The sequence below is a fragment of the Scyliorhinus torazame genome, chromosome 18 (genome assembly GCF_047496885.1).
Source record: "Scyliorhinus torazame isolate Kashiwa2021f chromosome 18, sScyTor2.1, whole genome shotgun sequence".
NCBI classification, from domain to species: Eukaryota; Metazoa; Chordata; class Chondrichthyes; order Carcharhiniformes; family Scyliorhinidae; genus Scyliorhinus; species Scyliorhinus torazame.
In genome coordinates, this window is record NC_092724.1 from 74,507,813 (window position 1) to 74,532,380 (window position 24,568).

Here is a 24,568-nt window from a genome sequence, read left to right on the forward strand (position 1 = left end):
CTTGACCCATCAGGCTGCACAAATTACTGTTCCATCTCCAAGACGTCATCCTTTTTGAATCCCAAAGTTGATCTCAAGTAGATTGCAACATCCATCACAGCCGAAACCAGTCTAAGTGATAAATGGGCAATCTCCTTGCAGAACTGTGCACCGCAGGAGGCCATTTAAGTGTATGCTAGCTCTTTGTGGAAGGATCCTTCTTGTTTATTCCCCGCTTCTTTTATTTTGCCGTTATCATTTCCATCCATGGATGATTAATGGACATGTGTCTTTAAGTCAAGCAGCAGAGAGAATGAAATGAAATGAATGAAATGAAATGAATGAAAATCGCTTATTGTCACAAGTAGGCTTCAAACGACGTTACTGTGAAAAGCCCCTAGTCACCACATTCCGGCGCCTGTTCGGGGAGGCTGGTACGGGAATTGAACCGTGCTGCTGGCCTGCCTTGGTCTGCTTTCAAAGCCAGTGATTTAGCCCAGTGTGCTAAACCAACCCCAGAGAATGAGAAATTCAGAAGTGACAGGAGAGAACACTGCTAATCTCTATTAGTTTAAACAAGAGTTTCAGACTTTTTGGCACCAGGGAGATGGGGTGGGACTCTGTTTGATTGATTGGTTGGGGGCCAATTAATTCAGCTTTGACAATGGGTCATCTGGACTCGAAACGTTACCTCTTTTCTCTCCCTACAGATGCTGCCAGACCTGATGAGATTTTCCAGCATTTTCTTTTTGGCCAATTAATTCACCTCCCAAGGAGCTCAGTTTAACTCCTGGAAGCACAGGGATAAGGACCTACTCTCTCTCCTCTGCTTTCTCCAGAAAGGCTGTGAGTGATGTATTTCTGGAGCTGCACAGAAGCTGAATGAATGATTCTACAGGAAAACCATTACTGGCTGCAGACAAAGACTAGGACCTACTCGCTCTCTTTCCAGAAAGGCTGTGAGTGATGTGTTTCTGAAACTACAGAAACCTGAATGAATCTACAATAAAAACTTCAGACTGAAAGCAAAGTGTGAAGAGGAGTAAGGTGCTAAAAACCACCATCTGAAACAAAGCCTCTTTTTAGCCTTTCACTTACGACTTTTTACCCTTTTCTTCCCCTCTGTTTGTCTGTCTTGTGTTTGTGTGTGTGTAGAGGATGGGGGCAAATTAAAGTAGGGAATTAGATAATAGTTAACCACTTGTATTTGCTACACATTTCATTATAGTTCTTGTTATTAATAAAAAAGTAATTGTGTTAACATTTACAAGATGTAATTATTGGGCAGCCAATAATTTTTCTAAGAATTTAATTCACTTGTGGTCCAGGTCAAAGGAGCTGGACTTGACAGAGCACTAACCCAGGGTGTCGTAACATTTGAAAGAACTATCTAATGGATCCCATTGGCTGCTTTCCTCATTACCCTGCAAGTATTTATTTGGTTTATAATTGGGGAGGGGTAATTATGATGCGATTAGGCAAGAATTAGGGAGCATAAGATGGGAACAGAAACTGTCAGGGAAAGGCACAAATGAAAAGTGGAGCTTGTTCAAGGAACAAATACTGCGTGTCCTTGATAGATACGTCCCGGTCAGGCAGGGAGGAAATGGCCGTCTGAGGGAACCATGGTTCACAAAAGAGGTTGAATGTCTTGTCAAGAGGAAAAAGGAAGAGTATGTAAGGATGAGAAACCAAGGTTCAGTAGGGTCGCTTGAGGGTTACAAGGTAGCAAGGAATGAGCTGAAAAAGGGCTTAGGAGAGCTAGGAGTGGGCATGAGAAGTCCTTGGCGGGTCAGATCAAGGAAAACCCCAAGGCTTTTTACTCTTATGTGAGAAATAAAAGAATGACCAGGGTGAGGTTAGGGCCGGTCAAGGACAGTAGTGGGAACTTGTGCATGGAGTCCGAAGAAATAGGAGAGGCGTTGAATGAATACTTTTCTTCAGTGTTCACAAAGGAGAGGGGCCATGTTTTTGAGGATGAGAGTGTGATTCAGGCGGGTAGGCTGGAGGAAGTAGATGTTCGGAGGAAGGATGTATTAGCAATTTTGAAAAACCTGAGGGTCGACAAGTCCCCTGGGCCAGATGGGATATACCCAAGGATTCTTTGGAGGCAAGGGATGAGATTGCAGAGCCTTTGGCTTTGATCTTTGGGTCCTCGCTGTCCACAGGGATATTGCCAGAGGACTGGAGAGTGGCGAATGTTGTTCCTCTGTTCAAGAAAGGGAATAGGATTGACCCTGGTAATTATAGGCCAGTTAGTCTTACTTGACTGGTCCTGAAGGATAGGATTTATGACCATTTGGAAAGATGCAGCTTAATCCGGCATAGTCAACACGGATTCTTTGATTGAATTTTTTGAAGAGGTAACGAAGTGTGTAGATTAAGCAGTTGATGTTATATACATGGATTTTAGTAAGGCGTTTGATACAGTTCCCCATGGTCGGCTCATGAAGTAAGGAGGTGTGGGATAGAGGGAAATTTGGCCAATTAGATAAGTAACTGGCTATCACATGGAAGACAGAGGGTGGTGGTGGATGGAAAATCTTCAGACTGGAGACCAATTACCAGCGGTGTACCACAGGGATCAGTGCTGGGTCCTCTGCTATTTGTGATTTTTATCAATGACTTGGAGGAGGGGGCTGAAGGGTGGGTCAGTAAATTTGCTGATGACACCAAGATTGGTGGAGTAGTGGATGAGGTGGAGGGCTGTTGTAGGCTGCAAAGAGACATTGATAGGATGCAGAGCTGGGCCGAAAAATGGCAGATGAAGTTTAACCCTGATAAGTGCGAGGTGATTCATCTTGGTAGAACAAATTTAAATGCGGATTACAGGGTCAACGGCAGGGCTCTGAGGAATGTGGAGGAACAGAGGTATCTTGGGGTTCATGTCCACAGATCTCTGAAGGTTGCCACTCAAGTGGATAGAGCCGTGAAGAAGGCTTATAGTGTGTTAGCGTTTATTAACAGGGGGCTTGAGTTTATGAGCCGTGGGGTTATGCTGCAACTATACATGACCCTGGTGAGACCACATTTGGAGTATTGTGTGCAGTTCTGGTCACCTCATTATAGGATGTGGAAGCATTGGAAAGGGTGCCAGGATGCTGCCTGGTTTGCAGGATTGGTCTTATGAGGAAAGGTTGAGGGAGGTAGGGCTTTTCTCTTTGGAGCGGAGGAGGATGAGACTTAATAGAGGTTTATAAGATAATGAGGGGGATAGATGGAGTGGAAGTTCAGAGACTATTTCCTCGGGTGGATGTAGCTGTTACAAGGGGGCATAACTATAAGATTCAGGGCGGGAGATATAGGAGGGATGTCCGAGGTAGGTTCTTTACTCAGAGAGTGGTTAGGGTGTGGAATGGACTGCCTGCTGTGATAGTGGAGTCGGACACTTTAGGAACTTTCAAGCAGTTATTGGATAGGCACAAGGAGCACACCAGAATGACAGGAAGTGGGATAGCTTGATCTTGGTTTCGGACAATGCTCGGCACAACATCGAGGGCCGAAGGGCCTGTTCTGTGCTGTACTGTTCTATGTAACCACTTCCCTTTTGAAATTTCCCCCTGAATTTATTTTCAACCTTTCAGAAGTGCATTTCAGTTTACAGCAACTCGGAGTAGAATTGCACGCTTGTCCCATCATAGATAAACCAATAGCTTCTCTCCCCACGTCCAACATATCCCAAGACACATTACCTATCATCACCTCAGCCCTCCCAAACTGAAACTCCCATTCTTGCCTTCAGCTTCAATTACTCCAATATTCCAAAAATGGTTTCCCTTTCCCTCTCACAAACTGTAATTAGCCCAAAGGCAGCCACCATATTGTCCTGCACGGGGAACTGTTCACCGATCAGGCAGATTCTCAGTGATGTACACTAGCATCTGCACCCTGAAACCATTCTGCTCAAAGTTTTCATTCTTTGTCCCTCCATGGCCCCATCCCAACCAATCATCCAGCCTCATAGTACCAACACTCACTCTGCAGCTGTCTGGTCTTAGGTCTTTTGGGCAACGAGTTCAGTCACACACTCAAACTCTCTCCTTAAACCCTGTCGCTTCAGCCATATAAAGAAAGAATTACATTTACAGCACATTATAAAGTAGTGTGCTAGCGAGGGTTTCACTTTACTTCGTAATAAAGCTTAATGCAATTGTATAAGGCTTCAATGAGGCCTCACCTGGAGTCATCTGTGTACCTTTGGTTCCAAGGAGGGTTAAACCTGCCTTAGATGGAGTGCATCTAAGATTCATAAGAGTATGCCATTCAGCCCTTCCAACCTGCTCCACCATTCAATGGTGGATTTTCTAATTCAACGCCATTTTCCTGCACTATTCTTGTACCTCTTGATGTTTTTAACATGTACAAACTTATCAATCTCAGTCTTGAATATATTCAATGACTTTATGAACCTCTACATCCTTCTGGGGTTGTGGGGGTGAGACCCATGAAGACACAAAGAGAAAGTGCAAACTCCGTAGACAGTCACCCAAGGCTGGAATTGAACCCGGATCCAGGCTAACAGGTCTGTGGTTCCTGCGTTCTCTCTTCCTCTTTTCTTAAATAGTGGGATTACATTTTCTACCTTTTAATCTGCATGAACCATTCCAGAGTCTATAAAAATTTGATTTTGACAGCCACTTCTTTCAACACTGGTATGTAGATTGAAATATGTTGGGAGAATGTTTCACCTGGCTGGGAGTCTAGAACTAGGGATCGCAGTCTCAGAACAGCCATTTCGGCTGAAATTAGGAAGAATTAATTTTCTCAAAGGCAATGCTGCTTCCAAAATGTGGAGTTGCACAGCAATTTGGAAATTCCCATGCACAAGATATTAAAGAGTTCCTGCACTTAAATTAATTGGCTGCTGACTGCAAAAAAGAATTGAAGGGCATTTTGCTCAAGTGCTTGCGAATCTTTGGAACTGCCCATTCCAGAGAGCTGTAGCTGTCCAGTCATTGAGGATATTCAAGACAGAAAAGACTTTTGGATTCTAAGGGAAATAAAGGGACCGGAGATAATACAGGAAGGCCCAGCTAAGGTAGGTCAGGCATGATCTCATTGAGTAAGGTCAAATAGCCTATACCCATTCTTATGAAGGTCAAATAGCCTATACCCATATCTCTGACAACCTCAGGATATCCCGAAGCAGTTAGAGGTAATGAAGTGCTTTTGAAGTGTAGACCCTCTTGTAATGAAGAAAACTAGTAAATGTTTTTCTTTGGCACCAAGCCTTTGTTGATCCCTCCTTATTTATTGTGCCCGTCCCTTATTTATTTCCTATATTTTTTCTTTTCCACTCTATAAAGCACATTGGGAGATTTTTGCATTGAAGGGGTTGAGTAAATGCTTTGAGAGAGCTTGCAGTGGGACAATGGCTCAAGACCATCTCTTAAGCTAACACCCGTAGTTCAATGTTCTACGTTGCGGTCTTCAGGGCCATCGGAAATTCACTAAATTAATATATTCCTTGGTGACACAGTGTCCAGACTCTGATTCATTAACTGAGGGACACAGGGCCTTTTTCAAATGAGCTGTCAGCAGCAATGTTACTGAGAGCCAGAAGTTTAAATGTCTTCATTATGAATGCCTCGGATTTCAAGACAGATGCAGTCAGCATAATACAGGGAGAGCAGCTCCACAATCCTCACCAGATTTGCAGTTTTATTTTCTTTCCATCCAATTCAATTGTTCGGATTTTAAAATCAATACCTGAAAAGGAAAGGAAACAAAATGATAGATTTATAGACATTTACAGAACAGAAGGCGGTCTTTCGGTCAACAAAGATCCGACTACATTAATCCCATTTTCCAGCACTTGGCCCATAACCCTGGAGGTCACGAGTTTCTGACTCAATCGCCCTTTCAGACCGCGAGTTCCAAACTGTCACCCCCCCGCTGGGTGAAAAAGTTTCTCAACTCCTCTCTTCGTCATCTACCTCTTAAATCTATGCCCCCTATTTACTGACCACTCTGATAATAGAAAAAGTGCCTTCCTACCTACCCAATCTATGCCCCTCAATCCAATGAGGTCCCTTTTCAATTTTACTGTTCCAAGGAAAACAGCCCCAGCCTATCCAATCTTTCCTCATAGCTCACACCCTCGAGCTCAAGCAGCACACTGATAAATCTCCTCTACACACTCTCGATGCAATCACATCCTTGCTATGTGGTGACCAGAACTGCATACAGTACTCCAGTTGTGGCCTAACTAGTATTTAATACAGTTCCAGCATGAACTCCCTGCTCTTGTATTCTATGCCTCAGCTAATAAGAGGCAAGAATCCCATGTGTCTTCTTAACTCCCTTCATTACCTCTCCTGCCATCTTCAACTCCAAGGTCCCTCTGATCTTCAGTACTTTCCAGGATCCTACCTTTGCCTCGTTAATAATAATAATAATAATCTTTATTGTCACAAGTAGGCTTACATTAACACTGCAATGAGGTTAATGTGAAAATCGCCTCATCGCCACACCCCGGTGCCTGTTGGGGTACACGGAGGGAGAATTCAGAATGTCCAATCACCTGACAAACATGTCTTTCGGGACTTATGGGAGGAAACGGGTGCACCTGGAGGAAACCCACGCAGACATGGGAGAACGTGCAGACTCCGCACAGTGACCCAAACCGGGAATCGAACCCCGGTTCCTGGCGCTGTGAAGCAACAGTGCTAACCACGGTCTTACCATGCCGCCCTCCCCAAGCACATTACTTCACACTTTTCAGGTTGAATTCCATTTGTCCCTGTTCTGCCCACTCGACTAGTCCATTGATATCCTGCTGCAGTCTATGGTTATTCTAGTCACTATTTACCACACTACCAATTTTCCTGTCATCTGTGAACCTCTTGATCATACCCCCTACAACCCACTTGTTACAGAATCAGCCAGAACACAACCGCCTACCCAAACCATCACGCAGCAAGAAACTTAGGTTACATATGCATTCAACAAACTTAAATATTAATTCTTATTCTTTCAGGTTCTATATGCTGGGTTTGAGGCATTGCACAAGAACAGTCTCGAGTGCTCAACTGTAAATAAGATAATTGTCATGTCCAGAAAACAGGTAGGAAATATGCATGATATATATTGTTGTCTACATTTTGGATACTTTATAAAATTATTTTTAAATTGACAAAAGCTTTACACTGACTGAAGACTGACTCTCGACAAATCACACAAAAAAGGAATTTCTATGCTTCAGAAAACAGGGATTTTGTTATCTCTAAAGAGGCGTAATGCCCCCTGTGATGGTAGAAATCAAATTCCAAGGAAATGCATAGAGACCCGTTCCATTTCTTTTTAAAAAAATAATTTTTATTAAGGTTTTCATAAAATATCAATAACAAAATGAAAAAAAGCACCCAACAGGGTTAAGTACAAAACACAGTCTAGAAAAGCAACCCTCCATACCCCCCCCTCCTCCCGTACATAAATAATAAATTAACATTAACACCCCGACTTGACACAACAGGTATATACACCCCCTCAGTGTAAATAACAATAACAAAATAATTATAAAGTCCCCCCCTCCCCCCCGAGTTGCTGCTGCCATTGACCAATGTCTACCCTTCTGCCAGGAAGTCTAAGAACGGTTGCCACCATCTAAAGAACCCTTGTACCGACCCTCTCAAGGCGAATTTCACCCTCTCCAATTTAATGAAGCCCGCCATATCGCTGATCCAGGATTCCACGCTTGGGGGCCTCGCATCCTTCCACTGAAGAAGAATCCTTCTCCAGGCTACCAGGGACGCAAAGGCCAGAATACCGGCCTCTTTCGCCTCCTGCACTCCCGGCTCCTCTGCCACCCCAAATATTGCGAGCCCCTAGCCCAGTTGGACCCTGGATCCTACCACCCTCGACACCGTCCTCACTACGCCCTTCCAAAATTCCTCCAGCGCTGGGCATGCCCAGAACATATGGGTGTGATTTGCTGGGCTCCCTGAGCACCTAACACACCTGTCCTCACCCCCCAAAAAACGGCTCATCCTTGTCGCGGTCATGTGTGCCCTGTGCAGCACCTTAAACTGTATGAGGCTGAGCCTCGTGCACGAGGAGGAAGAGTTCACCCTCCCTAGGGCATCTGCCCACGTCCCTTCCTCAATCTACTCTCCCAACTCCTCCTCCTACTTACCTTTCACCTCCACCACCGAGACCTCCTCCTCCTCCTGGTAAGTTTCCGAGATCTCTTTCCCCCCCCCCCCCCCCCCGCGAGCACCCTGTCCTGTACTGTGTGTGGCAGTAGCCTGCCGTCTGGCAAATGCCCTTACCTCTAAGTACCTGAAGGTGTTCCCTGGGGGGGAAGCCCGTACTTCTCCTCCAGCTCACCAAGGCTCGCGAACTTCCCGTCCACAAACAGGTCCCCCAACTTTTGTATCCCTGCCCTGTGCCACCCCGAAAACCCTCCACCTGTTCTCCCTGGGGCGAACCGGTGGTTCCCCCGTATTGGGGTCCACGCTGAGGCCCCAACTTCCCCCCTATGCCGCCTCCACTGCTCCCAAATTTTGAGGGCAGCCGCCACCACCAGGCCCGTGGTATACCTCCTTGGAGGGAGCGGCAGCGGCACCGTCGCCCCCAGACTCGTACCAACACAACACACCGCCTCCAGCCTCTTCCATGCAGCCCCCTCCATCACCCACTTGCGCACGATCGTCGCATTGGCGGCCTAGTACCCACAGAGGTTGGGCAGCGCCAGTCCCCCCCTATCTCTACTCAGCTCCAGGAACACCCTTCTCACCCTCAGAGTCCCTCGCGCCCACACAAACCCCATTATACTCCGGTTAACTCGCCTAAAAAAAGCCTTCGGGATAAACACGGGGAGGCACTGGAACAGGAACAAAAACCCTTTTTAGTGGGAGCTCGCCAATCCCCCTCTCCTGGTCCCCTGGGTGAACCACGAACAGCTCGCTCTTCCCCATGTTGACCTTGTACCCCGAAAAGTCCCCGAATTCCCTAAGAATCCTCATTACCTCCGGCATTCCCCCCACCGGGTCCGCCACATACAGCAGCAGGTCGTCCGCATGGAGCAACACCCTATGCTCCTCCCCACCCCGCACCAACCCCCTCCAGTTACTTGACTTCCCCCAGTGCCATAGCCAGGGGTTCAATCGCCAGTGTGAAGAGCAGGGGGGACCCCTGCCTCGTCCCTCGGTGCAACCGAAAGTATTCGGACCTACTCCTGTTTGTGGCCACACTCGCCATCGGGACCTCATACAACAGCCTAACCCACTGATAAACCACTCCCCAAACCCGAACCTCTTCAGCACCTCCCACAGGTACCCCCACTCTACCCTATCGAAGGCTTTATCAGCGTCCATTGCCACCACTACCTCTGCCTCCCCTTCCCTCGCCGGCATCATGATAACGTTCAAAAGCCTCCGCACATTCGCGTTCAACTGCCTCCCCTTCACAAACCCCATCTGGTCTTCATGGATGATCTGCGGCACACAATCCTCAAGGCTAAGACCTTCGCCAGCACCTTGGCATCTACATTTAGCAAGGAAATCGGTCTGTAAGACCCACACTGCAGGGGATCCTTGTCCCGCTTCAGGATCAAGGAGATCAGTGCCCGGGACATCGTCGGGGGCAAAGCCCCCCCCTCCTTTGCCTCATTGAAGGTCCTGACTAGCAACGGGCCCAACAGGTCCATATATTTTTTTATAGAATTCGACCGGGAAACCGTCCGGCCCCGGTGCCTTCCCCACCTGCATGCTTCCTATCCCTTTGGTCAGCTCCTCCAGCCCAATCGGGGCCCCCAATCCCACCACCAGTCCCTCTTCCACCTTTGGAAACCTCAATCGGTCCAGGAAGCAACCCATCCCTCACTCCTCCCGTGGGGGCTCGGATCGGTACAATTCCTCGTAAAAGTCCCTGAAGACACCATTGATGCCAACCCCACTCCGCACCACACTCCCTCCCCTGTCCTTAATTCCCCTGATCTCCCTAGCTGCGTCCCGCTTCTGAAGCTGATGCGCCAGCATCCGGCTTGCCTTTTCCCCCATACTCTTAAATCGTCCCCTCGGCCTTCCTCCACTGCACCTCAGTCTTCCTGGTGGTCACCAGGTCGAATTCTGCCTGGGGGCTGCACCTCTTCCTCAACAATCCTTCCTCAGGCACCTCCGCATACCTCCTGTCTACCCTCACCATCTCCCCCACCAGCCTCTCCCTCCGCTCCTTGTGGGCCCTAATGGAGATCAGTTCTCCCCTCACCACCGCCTTCAGCGCCTCCCATACCATCCCCACTCGGACCTCCCCGTTGTCGTTGGTCGCCAAGTACCTCTCTATACTTCCTCGGACCCGCTCGCTCACCTCCTCGTCCGCCAACAGCCCCACCTCCAAGTGCCACAGCGAGCGCTGGTCCCTCTCCTCCCCCATCTCCAAGTCTATCCAATGCGGGGCATGGTCCGGAATGGCTATTGCCGAATACTCAGTATCCTCTACTCTCGCAATCAGCGCCCTACTCAAAATGAAAAAGTCGATTCGGGAATAAGCCTTATGGACATGTGAGAAGAATGAAAATTCCCTAGCCCCCAGTCTCGCAAATCTCCAAAGGTCCACCCCTCCCATCTGGTCCATAAACCCCCTCAGCACTCTAGCCGCCGCCGGCTTCCTACCCATCCTAGACCTGGAGCGATCCAGTGCCGGATCCAGCACCGTGTTAAAGTCTCCCCCCATTATCAGGCCCCCCACTTCGAAGTCTGGGATCCGACCCAACATACGCCGCATAAAACCCGCATCGTCCCAATTCGGGGCATACACATTGACCAGTACCACCCTCTCTCCCTGCAACTTACCATTACGTACCTACCGCCATTATCTGCCACAATGCTCGACACCTCGAATTACACCTTCTTTCCCACCAAGATCGCCACCCCTCGATTTTTGGTAACCAGCCCTTTCCTCAATCTTACCTGGTCTGCCACCTTCAGGTGTGTCTCCTGGAGCATAACCACATCCGCCTTGAGCCCCTTCAGATGCGCGAACACGTGGGCCCGCTTAACAGGCCCATTCAGTCCCCTTACATTCCAGGTTATCAGCCGGATCAGGGGGCTACCCGCCCCACTCCCCCGCCGACTTGCCATGACCCCTCCTCGGCCAGCCACGCGTCCGCACCCCACACCCGGCCCGTTCCCCACAGCGGGATACCCCCGTCTCGACCCCCCCTCCTCGCTCCAGCTCCCCCTTGACCATAGCAGCAGCAACTCCACCCACCCCCCCCGCAGGACCCATCCTAGCTGATTTACTCTCCCCATTGCACTTCCGCAAGTCAGCTGACTCCGGCCACTCCCGCCTCTCCTTCGACTCCTCCCATTGTGTGACACACCCTCCTCGCCTGTTCCCCATCTCTCCCCTTCCATTCTAAGCGCGGGAAACAACCCTCACTTCCCCGCGCTTTCCACCTACCCGGCGCCGCCACCTCTGACGCAGCTCCTTTTACAGGCCCAGTCCCTTCACCCCCGACTCGTGCCTCCCCCGCCCCCGCGGGGCCCCATCTCACCGCCGGCCACCACCCCTGTTCCGTTTACCTACCCCCCCTCCAAGAGCCCCCCCGACCAAAACAGTGCCCAACCCGCCCCAACCACCCTCACCGACCCGAAAGAGAAAAACACAAAGCAAAGCCCCCCCCATCAAAAAAATAAAATAAAAATAATATATCAACCGCAGTGCCCAATCGCCCATCCCAACCCTCAATCTGCGCCCAGCTTCTCGGCCTGAACAAAGGCCCATGCCTCCTCCAGAGACTCAAAATAATGGCACCGGTCCTTGCAGGTGACCCAGTCACGCCGGCTGCAACATGCCAAACTTAACCCCCTTCCTGTGCAGCACCGCCTTCGCTCGATTGTACCCAGCCCTCCTCTTCGCCACCTCCGCACTCCAGTCCTGGTATATTCGAACCTCTGCATTCTCCCACCTGCTGCTCCCATCCTTCTTGGCCCACCTGAGCACACACTCCCGATCGACGAACCGATGGAACCGCACCAGCACCGCCCACGGAGTCTCGTTAGCCTTGGGCCTCTTCGCCAACACTCTATGGGCCCCTTCCAGTTCCAGGGGCCCGTGGAAGGACCCCGCTCCCATCAGCGAGTTCAACATGGTGACCACATAGGCCCCCACGTCCGGCCCCTCCAGGAGGCCCAGAATCCGCAGATTCTTCCGCCTCGACCGATTTTCCATCTCCTCGAACCGCTCCTGCCATTTCTTGTGGAGCGCCTCCACCTTTACCGCCAGGCCTAAGATCTCGTCCTCGTTGTCGGAGATCTTTGGTCGAGCCTCGCGGATCGCCACCCCCCTGGGCCGTCTGTGTCTCCAGCAGCTTATTAATAGAAACCTTCATCGGCTCTAGCAGGTCCGCTTTAATCTCTCCTGCTGCTCGTCCGCCCACTGCATCCACGCTGCCTGGTCTCCGCCCGCCGCCATTTTGTTCTTCTTCCCTCGCACTTTCTTCGGGTCTACCACCACCTTTTTAGTCACCCCGCTCCTAGTAGAAGCCATATACTATCAGGGAGCTGTTATAATCTCCTTCCCACACCAGGAAACGTCAAAAAAGTGCCGTTGGGGGCCCTGAAAAGAGCCCAAATGTCAGTTTTTGCAGGAGCCTCCGAATGTGCGACTTAGCTCCGCATAGCCGCAACCGGAAGTCAGGCCCTTTCCATTTCCAAGACAGAGTTCTGACCAACAGAGACGGTACAAAGTAAGGACAAAGAGACCCTGAAACCACAGAAACGTATTAACGGATGCAACAGTATCAATCTCAAGAATCCAGACCAGGAATATACATCCTTTATCCAAACAAAGGGGACAAAAGTGAGAGTTTTATCACATGATCTCCCCCACCCCTCTGCAAGCTGCTTGAAACTGTAATACTGCCTTGTGGAGCTGAATCCAGACATTCTGCCATCTTCCATCAATTGGGCAGGAACGGAACCAGAGCGTTGTCCAGATTTTAGATGCCCGACTCTCATTTATAAGTTTTTTCCTGTAAAGTACACTGCAAGACTGATTGACATACACGTGCTTCTCCCATCTTGGAATTCAGCATCACTGGAAAAGCGGATTACCCCAAGAGCTTCAGTTAATGTCTGAAGTACTTATTGATTCTGGATGCCTGCGAGACAATTCTTATTTTGTCTGTGGTCTTTGCCCTTTTCTTTCTGACCTTTTCACTCTTTTATTGTATGCACGTACCATGTGCTACATTGTGAACCTCTTTTCCAAGTTTGAACGTGTAAAATAAACTAACCCTATCTTGAGTTTGCTGTGGGGTTATTAATAGAAAATTGCATCACTTCAAAATTGAAGGGGAGGGAAAAATACACCACCACTTAAAAAGAGGGAAATCAAAAATGAGAAAACCTAAATGTTTATGGCCAGGTGGTGAGGGGAGAAATCAGGGCTATTTTAAATTGAACCACTCTCCTGCCATAACATAATGAAAACATTGACTACAAACTGAGTGAAGAGTGCAGGAGCAGCAACATCTTTGTAACAAAAGTAAAATACTTCAGATGCTAGACATCTGAAATATAAACAAAGTGCTGGAAAAACTCAGCTTTGCAGAAGCTATTGGATTTGAAATGTTAACTCTATTTTTCTCTCCACAGATACTGCCAGACCTGATTGAGGAATATATTCAGCTGGAAACCACTTAACTCAGTGTTCCCCACAATCTCCTTCCGAACTCCTTTTCCCCATATTTTGTAATAATTCTTGATTCTTAATCTAGGCTGCCCACTCAGCATCTCACAAAAACAATGTTTCTGAGGCAACTCAGTACCTCTGCAACAAATGAAAATTAATGTGAATGGCAGGTACCAGACCTGCAGACACCTCTGATTACCTCTAAATGCATGAATTGCTTAATTAATAATGTTGGTGATACAGGCTCAGAAGACTAAATTGTGTGCTCTTATTCCGGGGCTGCTAATGGCCTTAGCATCCAAATTGGAAAAACCACAAGGTGGCACGTTAGCACAGTTGCTTCACAGCTCCAGGGTCCCAGGTTCGATTCCCGGCTTGGGTCACTGTCTGTGTGGGGTCTGCACATTCTCCCTGCGCAGGTTTCCTCCGGGTACTCCGGTTTCCTCCCACAGTCCAAAGATGTGCAGGTTAGGCCATGATAAATTACCCTTAGTGTGCAAAAAGTTTAGGCAGGGTTACTGAGATAGGGTGGAGGTGTGGGCTTAGATAGAGTGCTCTTTCCAATGGCTGGTGGGAACCTTCTGCACTGCACAGTCTATGATTCCCCACAGCCCTTGTTTAGGTCCCAGGCTCCTGCCAGAGCACAGCAAGACCAAGGATCCACACTCCCAACTGAATGCTGGTTTTGGCATGGTGGTTCGCACTGCGGCCTCAAGGGACTCGGGTTCAATTCCAGCCTTGGGTGACTGTGGAGTTTGCACGTTCTCCGCATGTCTGTGTCGGTCTCCGCCTGTTTCCTTCCACAGTCAAAAGATGTGCAGGCGAGGTGAATTGCCCAGGGTGTCGGGGATAGGGTGGGTGCTCTTTCTAAGGGTCAGTACAGTTTGGATGGGTTGAATTGCCTCTTTCTGCACTATAGTGATTCTATGATTAGGGGAGGGAGGGAAGCACTTGGACCGAGTGGATTCCCACCCCCAGTTCAACAGAAAAAAACAAACCCACGCCACCGGGCCAGACGGAGCAGGATAAACTCCAACCCGAGGACAGCTCCCAAGGCCCGGTGTCGGGGCCCGATACCGGTATTCGCCCCCGTCTCTTCTCTCTCTCTCCGCTGGGAATCCCCGGCCTAGGCCCCGGCTTCTCCACCCCACCCAACAACCGGGCCCCGGCTCCGTACCGATGGTGGAGATGAAGGTGGTGTTGAAGGCATCCTCGGAGAAGCGGAAGAGGACACAGGTTTTACCGACGCCACTGTCGCCGATCAGCAGCAGTTTGAACAGATAATCGTAGGTCTTCGCCATGGCCGCGTCCCGCGCCCAGCTCCGCCGGAAGTCCCGCCTCCCAGCTGCTCATCGGTCACTGTCGCGCAGACTCCCTCAATGATTGGTCAGTATGGCGCGCCACGCCCACTATATTAGAGCTGATTGGCCAACCCTGTAATCGATCACTGACATCACGCGTGTTCTCGCTCCCTTTCGGCTTTGACAACCGTTTCCGCTGCGGTGTTAAGAGCGGCTCGCGGGCCGGCACCGACAGGCTGCCGACTGCCAGTCTTCACCGCTGCCAGCGAAATTTGTCACCCGGCTCAATCTCTGTGTGCCGGCGGTGACTGGGAGCCACCTGGAGGACTAGGCCTGGAGGGACTGGGTGTGGGAGGATCGGCCTCACCTCCGGGAGTGGAGCCTCTTGTCTCCATGGAACGCTCTTTGTGGTTCCGGAAGTGAGATCACAGCGAGGTGAGGTTCCGGCCTGTTTGGGTGAATCGCCCAGGGCGGCGGAGGCCAGGACCTGGAGCCCGGGGCGGGGAAGCGTTACCACAGGCCGGGGCTTGGGCCTGGAACCCGGAGTAGGTGGGTCCATTTTCTCGTCCTCTCAGCGCCGGAGGGGTCAGAGATTCTCTACCCCCCCCCCCCCCCCACCCGGTGAAGGGTCAGTGAAGGATTGAGTTAATGAGTGTCCAGAGTGAGTTTCCCCTCCACCTGGACGATTGTTCCTTTGTAATTCTCTCCTATCGTTGGGACTTCGACAGAGGGCATGTGAAATATTTCCAGCATGAACACTTGAACTGCTCAGAAGGCCCAGCAGTAAATCGAGTTGAGATTCTGTTACCCAGACATGTTATGTCTGGAATTTTTTAACAGTCGAGTCTTTGATTGTAACTGCCAGTGTGATGGGGAATTATTCACATTGAATCTTCCTTTCACCCCACAATTGACAAGTGTACCTTTAACTGTATAGGCCCCACACTGGCCCCTTGTCTGAATCTCTCTTGTCCATTTAGACCCATTGTAAACACACTTTTTGACAAGACCTTTCGTCATTCTTACTGATATCTCTCTGACTTCAAACATATTTTTCTGATTTCACCTCTGGATATGCCTTTGGATATTTTGTTCAATGTTAAAGGTGGTATGTAAATGCAAGTTGATTTGTACAGATAACATAGCATATACATTAAAGTGTTAAAGTTTGGTTTTCTGTAGATTAGAGGCTGTTTAGCATCGTTGGCTTTGAAAGCAGACCAAGGCAGGCCAGCAGCACGGTTCAATTCCCGTAACAGCCTCCCCGAACAGGCGCCGGAATGTGGCGACTAGGAGCTTTTCACAGTAACTTCATTTGAAGCCTACTTGTGACAATAAGCGATTTTCATTTTCAGATTAATGATATAAAAATGGTAAACAAGGGTAGTCGGTAACTTACTGCAGTGAGCTGTTCAAAAAAGAACACATACATATGTTTGCAAAGCTGACAATTCGAAACTCCAGGACAAATAGTGTGCTCAACAAACCAGTCTGTATCACAGCAACTATTACCATTTCCTATCAAGGTTTGGATATCTTTTGCATTCCAGGGCCCAGTTACATTCTATGGTGTTCTGATGACAATGGAACCAGAAGCAGAGTTACCAGAGATCCCAGTTGTTTCCAGTGTAAAGCAAGAGCCCGTAGGAAAGGCGCCAGTGGCCAACTTGGACAGTTCATGTCCCACAGCATTCAATGGCATTATCCAGGAAAACAGCAGGGTGCCTTCAACTCCAGAGGTGAAAAGGCCTGACGCTGCCCAGTGGACAGAGTGTCTGAATGCTGAACATTCCTGCTTTTCAGAGGAACTCAAGCTTGCTTTGCAAAGTGATCGGAATCTTGTACGGAGCTATACTTACACAAGTGATGACTCTTCTAGCGCTGGTGATTCATCTCCATCTTCCAGCACGAACCTCGCTGAATCTGATGAACTATCTTCGGAAACGAATGAAGGAAGGATGACACTGTGGACGGGAACCTACAGGTAGGAACTAGACAGTGACACTTATTCAACGTGACCGAACGGATCGGAGTTAAAGGGCTTCAGGTAGCAACTTGCATCCAAAGAGGAAGGGGGCAGGTGGGGTGGGAAACAATACATCAGAGCTTTGAATTGTAGAAACAAAATGTTTATAACACAGAAGTCACAAAAAAAATCTTTAATGGGATGTGAGCGTCGCTGGCTAGGTCAACATTTATTGCCCATCCCTAATTGCCCTTGAGATGCTGGTGGTGAATTCCCGCCTTGAGCCTCTGCAGTCTGTGTTGTGTAGGTACACCCAGTGTTAGGGAGGGAGTTCCAGGGTTTTGACCCATCAACGGTGGAGGAACGATGATCTATTTCCAAATCAGGACAGTGAGTGAATTGGAGGTGAATTTCCAGTTGGTGGTGTTCCTGTGTGTCTGCTGCCCTTGTCCATCTAGTTGGTAGTGGTCGTGGGTTTGGAATTTTGTTTGTTTGAGACTTAAAAAAAAAAAAAAATTTAGTGTACCCAATTCATTTTTCCAATTAAGGGGCAATTTAGTGTGGCCAATTGACCGAGCCTGCACATCTTTGGGTTGTGGGGGCGAAACCCACGCAAACACGGGAGAATGTGCAAACTCCACACGGACAGTGACCCAGAACCGGGATCGAACCTGGGACCTCGGCGCCGTGAGGCAGCAGTGCTAACCACTGCACCACCGTCCTGGCCCTTTGAGACTTTAACCAAAAAAGGTAACCGGAAGCAGTCCGGTGAAGTAACTCCGGAAACGTCACATAAGTTATAAAGTAATACTTAACAAAGCAGGGCAATGATTTGATGGGCGTACTACAGCTCTTGTTTTCCGGTTCAGCTTAAAGCACAGGGCAGCACTTTCCAATCTCTGCCCGTAACCTTGGTGGGTCTTCTGCTTCCCTCGCGACAGCTGGTACTGCAATCTTCATTTTCAGACCTGCGTGCCGTGATCACTGAAAACTGCTGTTGATGAACTCTTTCCAAGCCACAGCCAACAGCGTGATCAATGATATTATTTCCTGATTGGCCTCAGTGAGGCAAGGCTAATTCTCCATTGGCTCAAGGGGTGCGTAATCAATCTGTGATTGGCCTAGGTGGGCATGATCCGTTCTCAATTGGTTTCTTGAGGGTTAGGTTTATCTAGTGATATTATTTCTTATTATGTCCTGGTTGGGCCTCTGAGGTGTCAGTTACTTGTGGGACCAACCCATCTCACTAAAAAGTTTCTGTTACTTGCAAGGATCAGAGGGAGCTTTTATACATCCTTCCTGTTCATTTGTTCAGAAGGGGGGGGGGTTATGCTGTCATGCCCATAAGAATGGTGTCTTGAATGTGTCATCTCTGAATTTGCCTAATTTGTACAAGTTCCTCATTAAACCAAACCCTTATCAGTGACTCCTTTACAGGCCTGTCCTCACTGTGGGTGTTGGAACTTGGAATGAGTCACTTTACATTTAAAACGAAAGATAGTATGATAAAGGTTTTAACTTGCAGAATATTACAAAGTACTAATACAGAAAGGTTACAATGCAAGTTGTACTTCAAAGTTATACAGAGTGAGTATAATATAAGTGCATAACAACAGGCACTGTTTTAAAATGTATACATAGTGTTGAATAATCTATGGAATTGTACTATTTCAAATTAATCACATACTGTTACAAAGTTTAGCACTAATACAGCACTTCAGTTGCACATTCAGGCATCTTTTAAACGACATGAGGTTTTCTGCCTTTTAGGCAGCGAGTTCCAGATCCCTACCATCCTCTGGGTGAAAGAAAATGCCCTAATCTAATCCTGGACCTCTGTTTAGTTAAAAGCAAACTTGTCATCTAATGATTGTGTGCAGTTACAGTGACAACCTCATTACACGTGAGGCTTTTGGAGGGAATAACAGGAAAAAGTTGACAGAAAGATGTGACTGTACCAGGCATTGACTTGTCCTGAGAGAGATTGCGCGCACACAATGTTCTTGATCAGATATGGATACACACATGTCTATTACAGCTCCAAAGAATATATCCAATATTTAAACTAATGTTGTGCTGTCAAGATGACACATACCACTGTCAACTCACTCTAATTCAATATCCATTGTTGTGTTAGGAATACAGTTCTTGTACTAGTACCAGGGGGAAGTGGGTTGATTTATGTTTGCATTTGTTCGTGCAGTGTGAGCATCCCTGACAAAGTCACATTTGTTTCCTATCCATGGTTGCTATTGAGAAGGTGATGTTGAGCTGTTGCCTTGAACAGTTGCAGTCCATGTGGTATAGGTGCACCCACTGATGTTAGGGAGGGATTCTGAAGTTTTTGATCCAGCGACACTGATGAAACGGTGATTATTTCCAAATCAAGATTGTGGCTAGCTTGGAGGGGAACCAGGCGGTAGTGCTCCCATGTGATTGCTGCCCTTGTCCTTCTAGATTGTAGTGGCCGCGGGTTTGGAAGGAGCCTTGGTGAGTTCCTGTAGTGTATCTTGTAGTTGGTACACACTAGTGATTGTTTTTGGCTGGCGCAGACGTGATGGGCCGAAGGGCCTTTTCTGTGCTGTAGACCTTGACTCTATGACTGCTGCCACTGTGCATCGGTTGTGGTGGGAGTGAATGTTTAAAGTTATGGTTGGAGTGCCAATCAAGTGGGCTGCTTTGTTGTGGATGGCGTTGTTGGAGCTGCACTCCTCCAGGCAAGTGGGAGCGTATTACATCACACTCCTACCTTGTAGATGATGGACAGGCTTTGAGGAGTCGGGAGGTGAGTTACCTACTGCAGGATTCCAAGCCTCTGACCTCCTGTAGCCTCAGTATTTATATGGCTAGTCCATAGAACTATAGTTCAGTTTCTGGACAGTGGTAACTCCCAGGATAATGTTGGTGGGAAATTGAGCAATTTTAATGCATTTGTCATGGGAGATGGTTGGATTCTGCGGGTTGGAGATGGTTGGATTCTGCAGGTTGGAGATGGTTGGATTCTGCGGGTTGGAGATGGTTGGATTCTGCAGGTTGGAGATGGTTGGATTCTGCGGGTTGGAGATGGTTGGATTCTGCGGGTTGGAGATGGTTGGATTCTGCGGGTTGGAGATGGTTGGATTCTGCGTGTTGGAGATGGTTGGATTCTGCATGAACATTGGTGAACATCCCCACTTCTGACCTTATGATGGAGCAATGAAGCAGCTGAAGATGATTGGAATGAGGATCCTACCTGGGAACTCCTGTAGAGATGTCCTGGAACTGAGAGCATTGACTTTCAAAAAGCAATCATCTTCCTTTACGCTAGGTATGACTCCAATTAGAGGAGAGTTTTCTCCCAATTTTTATAGATTGCAGTTTTGCGAATGTTCCTTGATTTCATACTCTTTCAAATACTGACTTGGTAAGAGCATTCACTCTAATCTCTCCTCTGTAATTTGGACCAATACTGTAATGAGGTCTGAACATAAGTGAGGACGTTATTGTTGAGTAAGTGCCACTTGATAGCACGGTCAATGATACCATCCATCCCTCAGCTCTACCCAGTCAGCAAAACTGACCCTCCAAAAACAAATCCTTTACCCATTCCAGCCCCTTACCTTGACACCCCCATCCAGCCTGCAATGCTGGCGGAGTTGCCACTATATCTTTAACATGGAGATAACCACCAGACTTGACGAATACTCAGCCGGAGCGAACGGCAGAGTAGCTGTCACCAACATCTCCAGGGACGACCGCTTGCATCATCCCAACTCAATCCTGAGCCAAACAACATCCTGGTTCCTGAACCAACCCAACACCTTCTGCATTGGCTGTCCAGTAGTAAAACAACAGGTTCAGCAGTGCCACCGGAAAAACTGCTTCAGGCAGGAAGACCAGGAGGCACTGAAACAAGGACACGAATTTTGGCAAGATATTTCCGCAATAGACAATGAAAAGCTGTCCCACCTCTGCAAATCCGCCTTTGCCCTACCCGCAAACTAATGAAGTTCAGCTTGCAAAGCCGTGCCCAGTCCCGCGCCACCTGGACCTCCGATGGCGGAAGCTAGTCTGAGCACAGTGAAAAGACAGCCCCCTCACCTCAGCTCTCTTTCCCCCCCACTCCCAAAAAGAAACCAACCACAAAATACTCACTCTTCTCAATATTCAACTTATGCCCTGAAAACGAACCAAGAGATGAAATTGCAGAGCCGTTGGCAATGCAACCCTGGGAATTATAGGCCAGTTAGTCTTTCTTCGGTGGTAGGCAAAGTAATGGAAAGGGTACTGAAGGATAGGATTTCTGAGCATCTGGAAAGACACTGCTTGATTAGGGATAGTCAGCACGGATTTGTGAGGGGTAGGTCTTGCCTTACAAGTCTTATTGAATTCTTTGAGGAGGTGACCAAGCATGTGGATGAAGGTAAAGCAGTGGATGTAGTGTACATGGATTTTAGTAAGGCATTTGATAAAGTTCCCCATGGTAGGCTTATGCAGAAAGTAAGGAGGCATGGGATAGTGGGAAATTTGGCCGGTTGGATAACGAACTGGCTAACCGATAGAAGTCAGAGAGTGGTGGTGGATGGCAAATATTCAGCCTGGATCCCAGTTACCAGTGGCGTACCGCAGGGATCAGTTCTGGGCCCTCTGCTGTTTGTGATTTTCATTAATGACTTGGATGAGGGAGTTGAAGGGTGGGTCAGTAAATTTGCAGACGATACGAAGATTGGTGGAGTTGTGGATAGTAAGGAGGGCTGTTGTCGGCTGCAAAGAGACATAGATAGGATGCAGAGCTGGGCTGAGAAGTGGCAGATGGAGTTTAACCCTGAAAAGTGTGAGGGTGTCCATTTTGGAAGGACAAATATGAATGCGGAATACAGGGTTAACGGTAGAGTTCTTGGCAATGTGGAGGAGCAGAGAGATCTTGGGGTCTATGTTCATACATTTTTGAAAGTTGCCACTCAAGTGGATAGAGCTGTGAAGAAGGCCTATGGTGTGCTCGCGTTCATTAACAGAGGGATTGAATTTAAGAGCCGTGAGGTGATGATGCAGCTGTACAAAACTTTAGTAAGGCCACATTTGGAGTACTGTGTACAGTTCTGGTCGCCTCATTTTAGGAAGGATGTGGAAGCTTTGGAAAAGGTGCAAAGAAGATTTACCAGGATGTTGCCTGGAATGGAGAGTAGGTCTTACGAGGAGAGGTTGAGGGTGCTAGGCCTTTTCTCATTAGAACGGAGAAGGATGAGGGGCGACTTGATAGAGGTTTATAAAATGATCGGGGAATAGATAGAGTAGACAGTCAGAGACTTTTTCCCCAGGTGGAACAAACCATTACAAGGGGACATAACTTTAAGGTGGAAGATATAGGAGGGATATCAGAGGTAGGTTCTTTACCCAGAGAGTAGTGGGGGCATGGAATGCACTGCCTGTGGAAGTAGTTGAGTCGGAAACATTAGGGACCTTCAAGCAGCTATTGGATAGGTACATGGATTACGGTAAAATGATATAGTGTAGATTTATTTGTTCTTAAGGGCAGCACGGTAGTATTGTGGATAGCACAATTGCTTCACAGCTCCAGGGTCCCAGGTTCGATTCCGGCTTGGGTCACTGTCTGTGCGGAGTCTGCATGTCCTCCCCGTGTCTGCGTGGGTTTCCTCCGGGTGCTCCGGTTTCCTCCCACAGTCCAAAGATGTGCGGGTTAGGTGAATTGGCCAATGATAAATTGCCCTTAATGTCCAAATTGCCCTTGGTGTTGGGTGGCGGTGTTGAGTTTGGGTAGGGTGCTCTTTCCAAGAGCCGGTGCAGATTCAAAGGGCCGAATGGCCTCCTTCTGCACTGTAAATTCAATGATAATCTATGATTAATCTCGGACAAAGGTTCGGCACAACATCGTGGGCCGAAGGGCCTGGTCTGTGCTGTATTTTCTATGTTTTCATACCTCCCCGATGTCTCTATAATATCACCTATCACTGTCTTTGGGTCCCTTACATACAACAAGAGACCATCCGTGTACAAAGACACCCTGTTCTCTACTCTTCTACCAACCACCCCCCCCCACCTGACAATCCCATTCTGCTTGTCCGAGGCCCTCTAGGCGATTGCCAAAGGCTCAATCATCAATGCAAACAACAGTGGAGACATAGGACAGCCTTCCCTCGTTCCCCTATACAAACTAAACGGGACTGAACTCGTGGTATTAGTTCACACACAAGCTGACGATGCCGCAAACAGCAGCCACACCCACGATACGAACCCAGGCCTGAACCAAAGGTTCCAAGCACCGTAAACAAGAATCCCCATTCAAAGGTCTTTTCTGCGTCCAACAACACAATCATCTCTGGCTCCGGCCCCACCGCCGGTGCATGAACCACATTAAGTGGTTCAATAAAATATCTGGAATTAAAAATCTAATGACCATTAAACCATTATCGATTGTCGTAAAAAAACCATCTGGTTCACTAATTAAAAAAAATATAAGTTTAGAATCCCCAATTCATTTTTTTCAATTAAGGGGCAATTTAGGGTGGCCAATCCACCTACCCTGCACACCTACCCTGCACATCTTTTGGTTGTGGGGTGAAACCCATGCAAACACGAGGAGAATGTGCAAACTCCACAATGACAGTGACCCAGGGCCGGGATTGAATCTGGGACCTCAGCACCGTGAGTGAGCAGTGCTAACCACCGCACCACCGTGCTGCCCTCATCTGGTTCACTAATGTCTTTTCGGGAAAGAAATCTGCCATCCTTACCTAATCTGGCCTACATGTCACTCCAGACCCACAGCAATGTGGTTAACTCACAAATGCCCTCTGAAATGGCCTATCAAGCCACCCGCTAGAAAACACGAAAAAGGAATGAAACTGAACGGACCACCCGGCATCGAACCATTCACCGGAAACGACAACAGCAAACCCAGCCTTGTCGACTCTGTAAAGTCCTCCTAACTAACATCTGGTGACTTGTGCCAAAGTATGGAGAGCTGGCTCACAGACTATTTAAGCAACTGCCTGATGGAGAATCAAATTCCTTCAATGCAGAAGGAGGCCATTTGGTCCATCGAGTCTGCACGGACCCTCTGAAAGGGCACCCTCTCTGGGCCCACTCCCCCGCCCTATCTCTGTAACCCCCACCTAACCTGGACATCTTTGTACACTTAAGGGGCAATTTAGCATAGCCAATCCACCCAACCTGTAAATCATAGAATCATAAAATTTAGAGTGGAAGGAGTCTACTCAGCCCATCGAGTGCACTGGCTCTGGGAAAGAGCACCCTACTTAAGCCCACATCTCCACCTATCCCCCTAACCCAGTAACCCCACCAACCTTTTGGACACTAAGGCAATTTAGCATGGCCAATCCACCTAACCTGCACATCTTTGGACTGTGGGAGGAAACCCACGCAAATCTTTGGACCCCCCCCCAATTCTCCAAAGCATGGCCCTCCCTGTGCATGGCTCTCTGCTCCCCAATGTGTGGCCATCCCCTTCCTTCCCCACTCCCCAATGCATGACCCCTCATTCCCCCTGCCCCCAATGCATAGCCCACCCCTTCCATCCACCCCCAATGCATGGCTCTCACCTTGCCCCTCTCCAATGCATAGCTCTCCTTTCCCTTCCTCTCTTTACTAAAACATGGCACTCTCTCTGTCCTTACTCCACATAGTCATACTCACAGAATCATGCCTTACAGACAATGTCCCAGAC

The 24,568-nt window shown here is 48.4% G+C and overlaps 2 protein-coding genes across 10 annotated transcripts in view; one reads left to right on the forward strand and one right to left on the reverse strand.

Annotated features, from left to right (window-relative positions):
- The window catches only part of rab8a (RAB8A, member RAS oncogene family), a 42,550-nt gene extending 27,471 nt beyond the window's left edge, over positions 1-15,079 (reverse strand). The window contains exons 1-2 of the mRNA XM_072482922.1: positions 14,795-15,079; positions 5,628-5,688 (exon numbers count right to left, since the gene is read on the reverse strand). Of these exons, the coding sequence (XP_072339023.1) occupies positions 5,628-5,688; positions 14,795-14,918 (185 nt within the window). The 5' untranslated portion in view covers positions 14,919-15,079. The remainder of the gene's footprint in view (positions 1-5,627; positions 5,689-14,794) is intronic.
- Positions 15,080-15,150: 71 nt separating this feature from the next.
- Positions 15,151-24,568, forward strand: part of LOC140395308 (uncharacterized) — a 242,710-nt gene continuing 233,292 nt past the window's right edge. For 4 of the 9 annotated variants that reach the window (XM_072482911.1, XM_072482913.1, XM_072482914.1 and 1 more), the window contains exons 1-2: positions 15,300-15,467; positions 16,469-16,902. In XM_072482911.1, coding sequence (XP_072339012.1) covers positions 16,496-16,902 — 407 coding nt within the window. In that variant the 5' untranslated portion in view covers positions 15,300-15,467; positions 16,469-16,495. Of the gene's footprint in view, positions 15,468-16,468; positions 16,903-24,568 lie in introns of all 9 variants that reach the window. The other 5 variants (XM_072482912.1, XM_072482917.1, XM_072482916.1 and 2 more) reach the window with 5 other exon arrangements.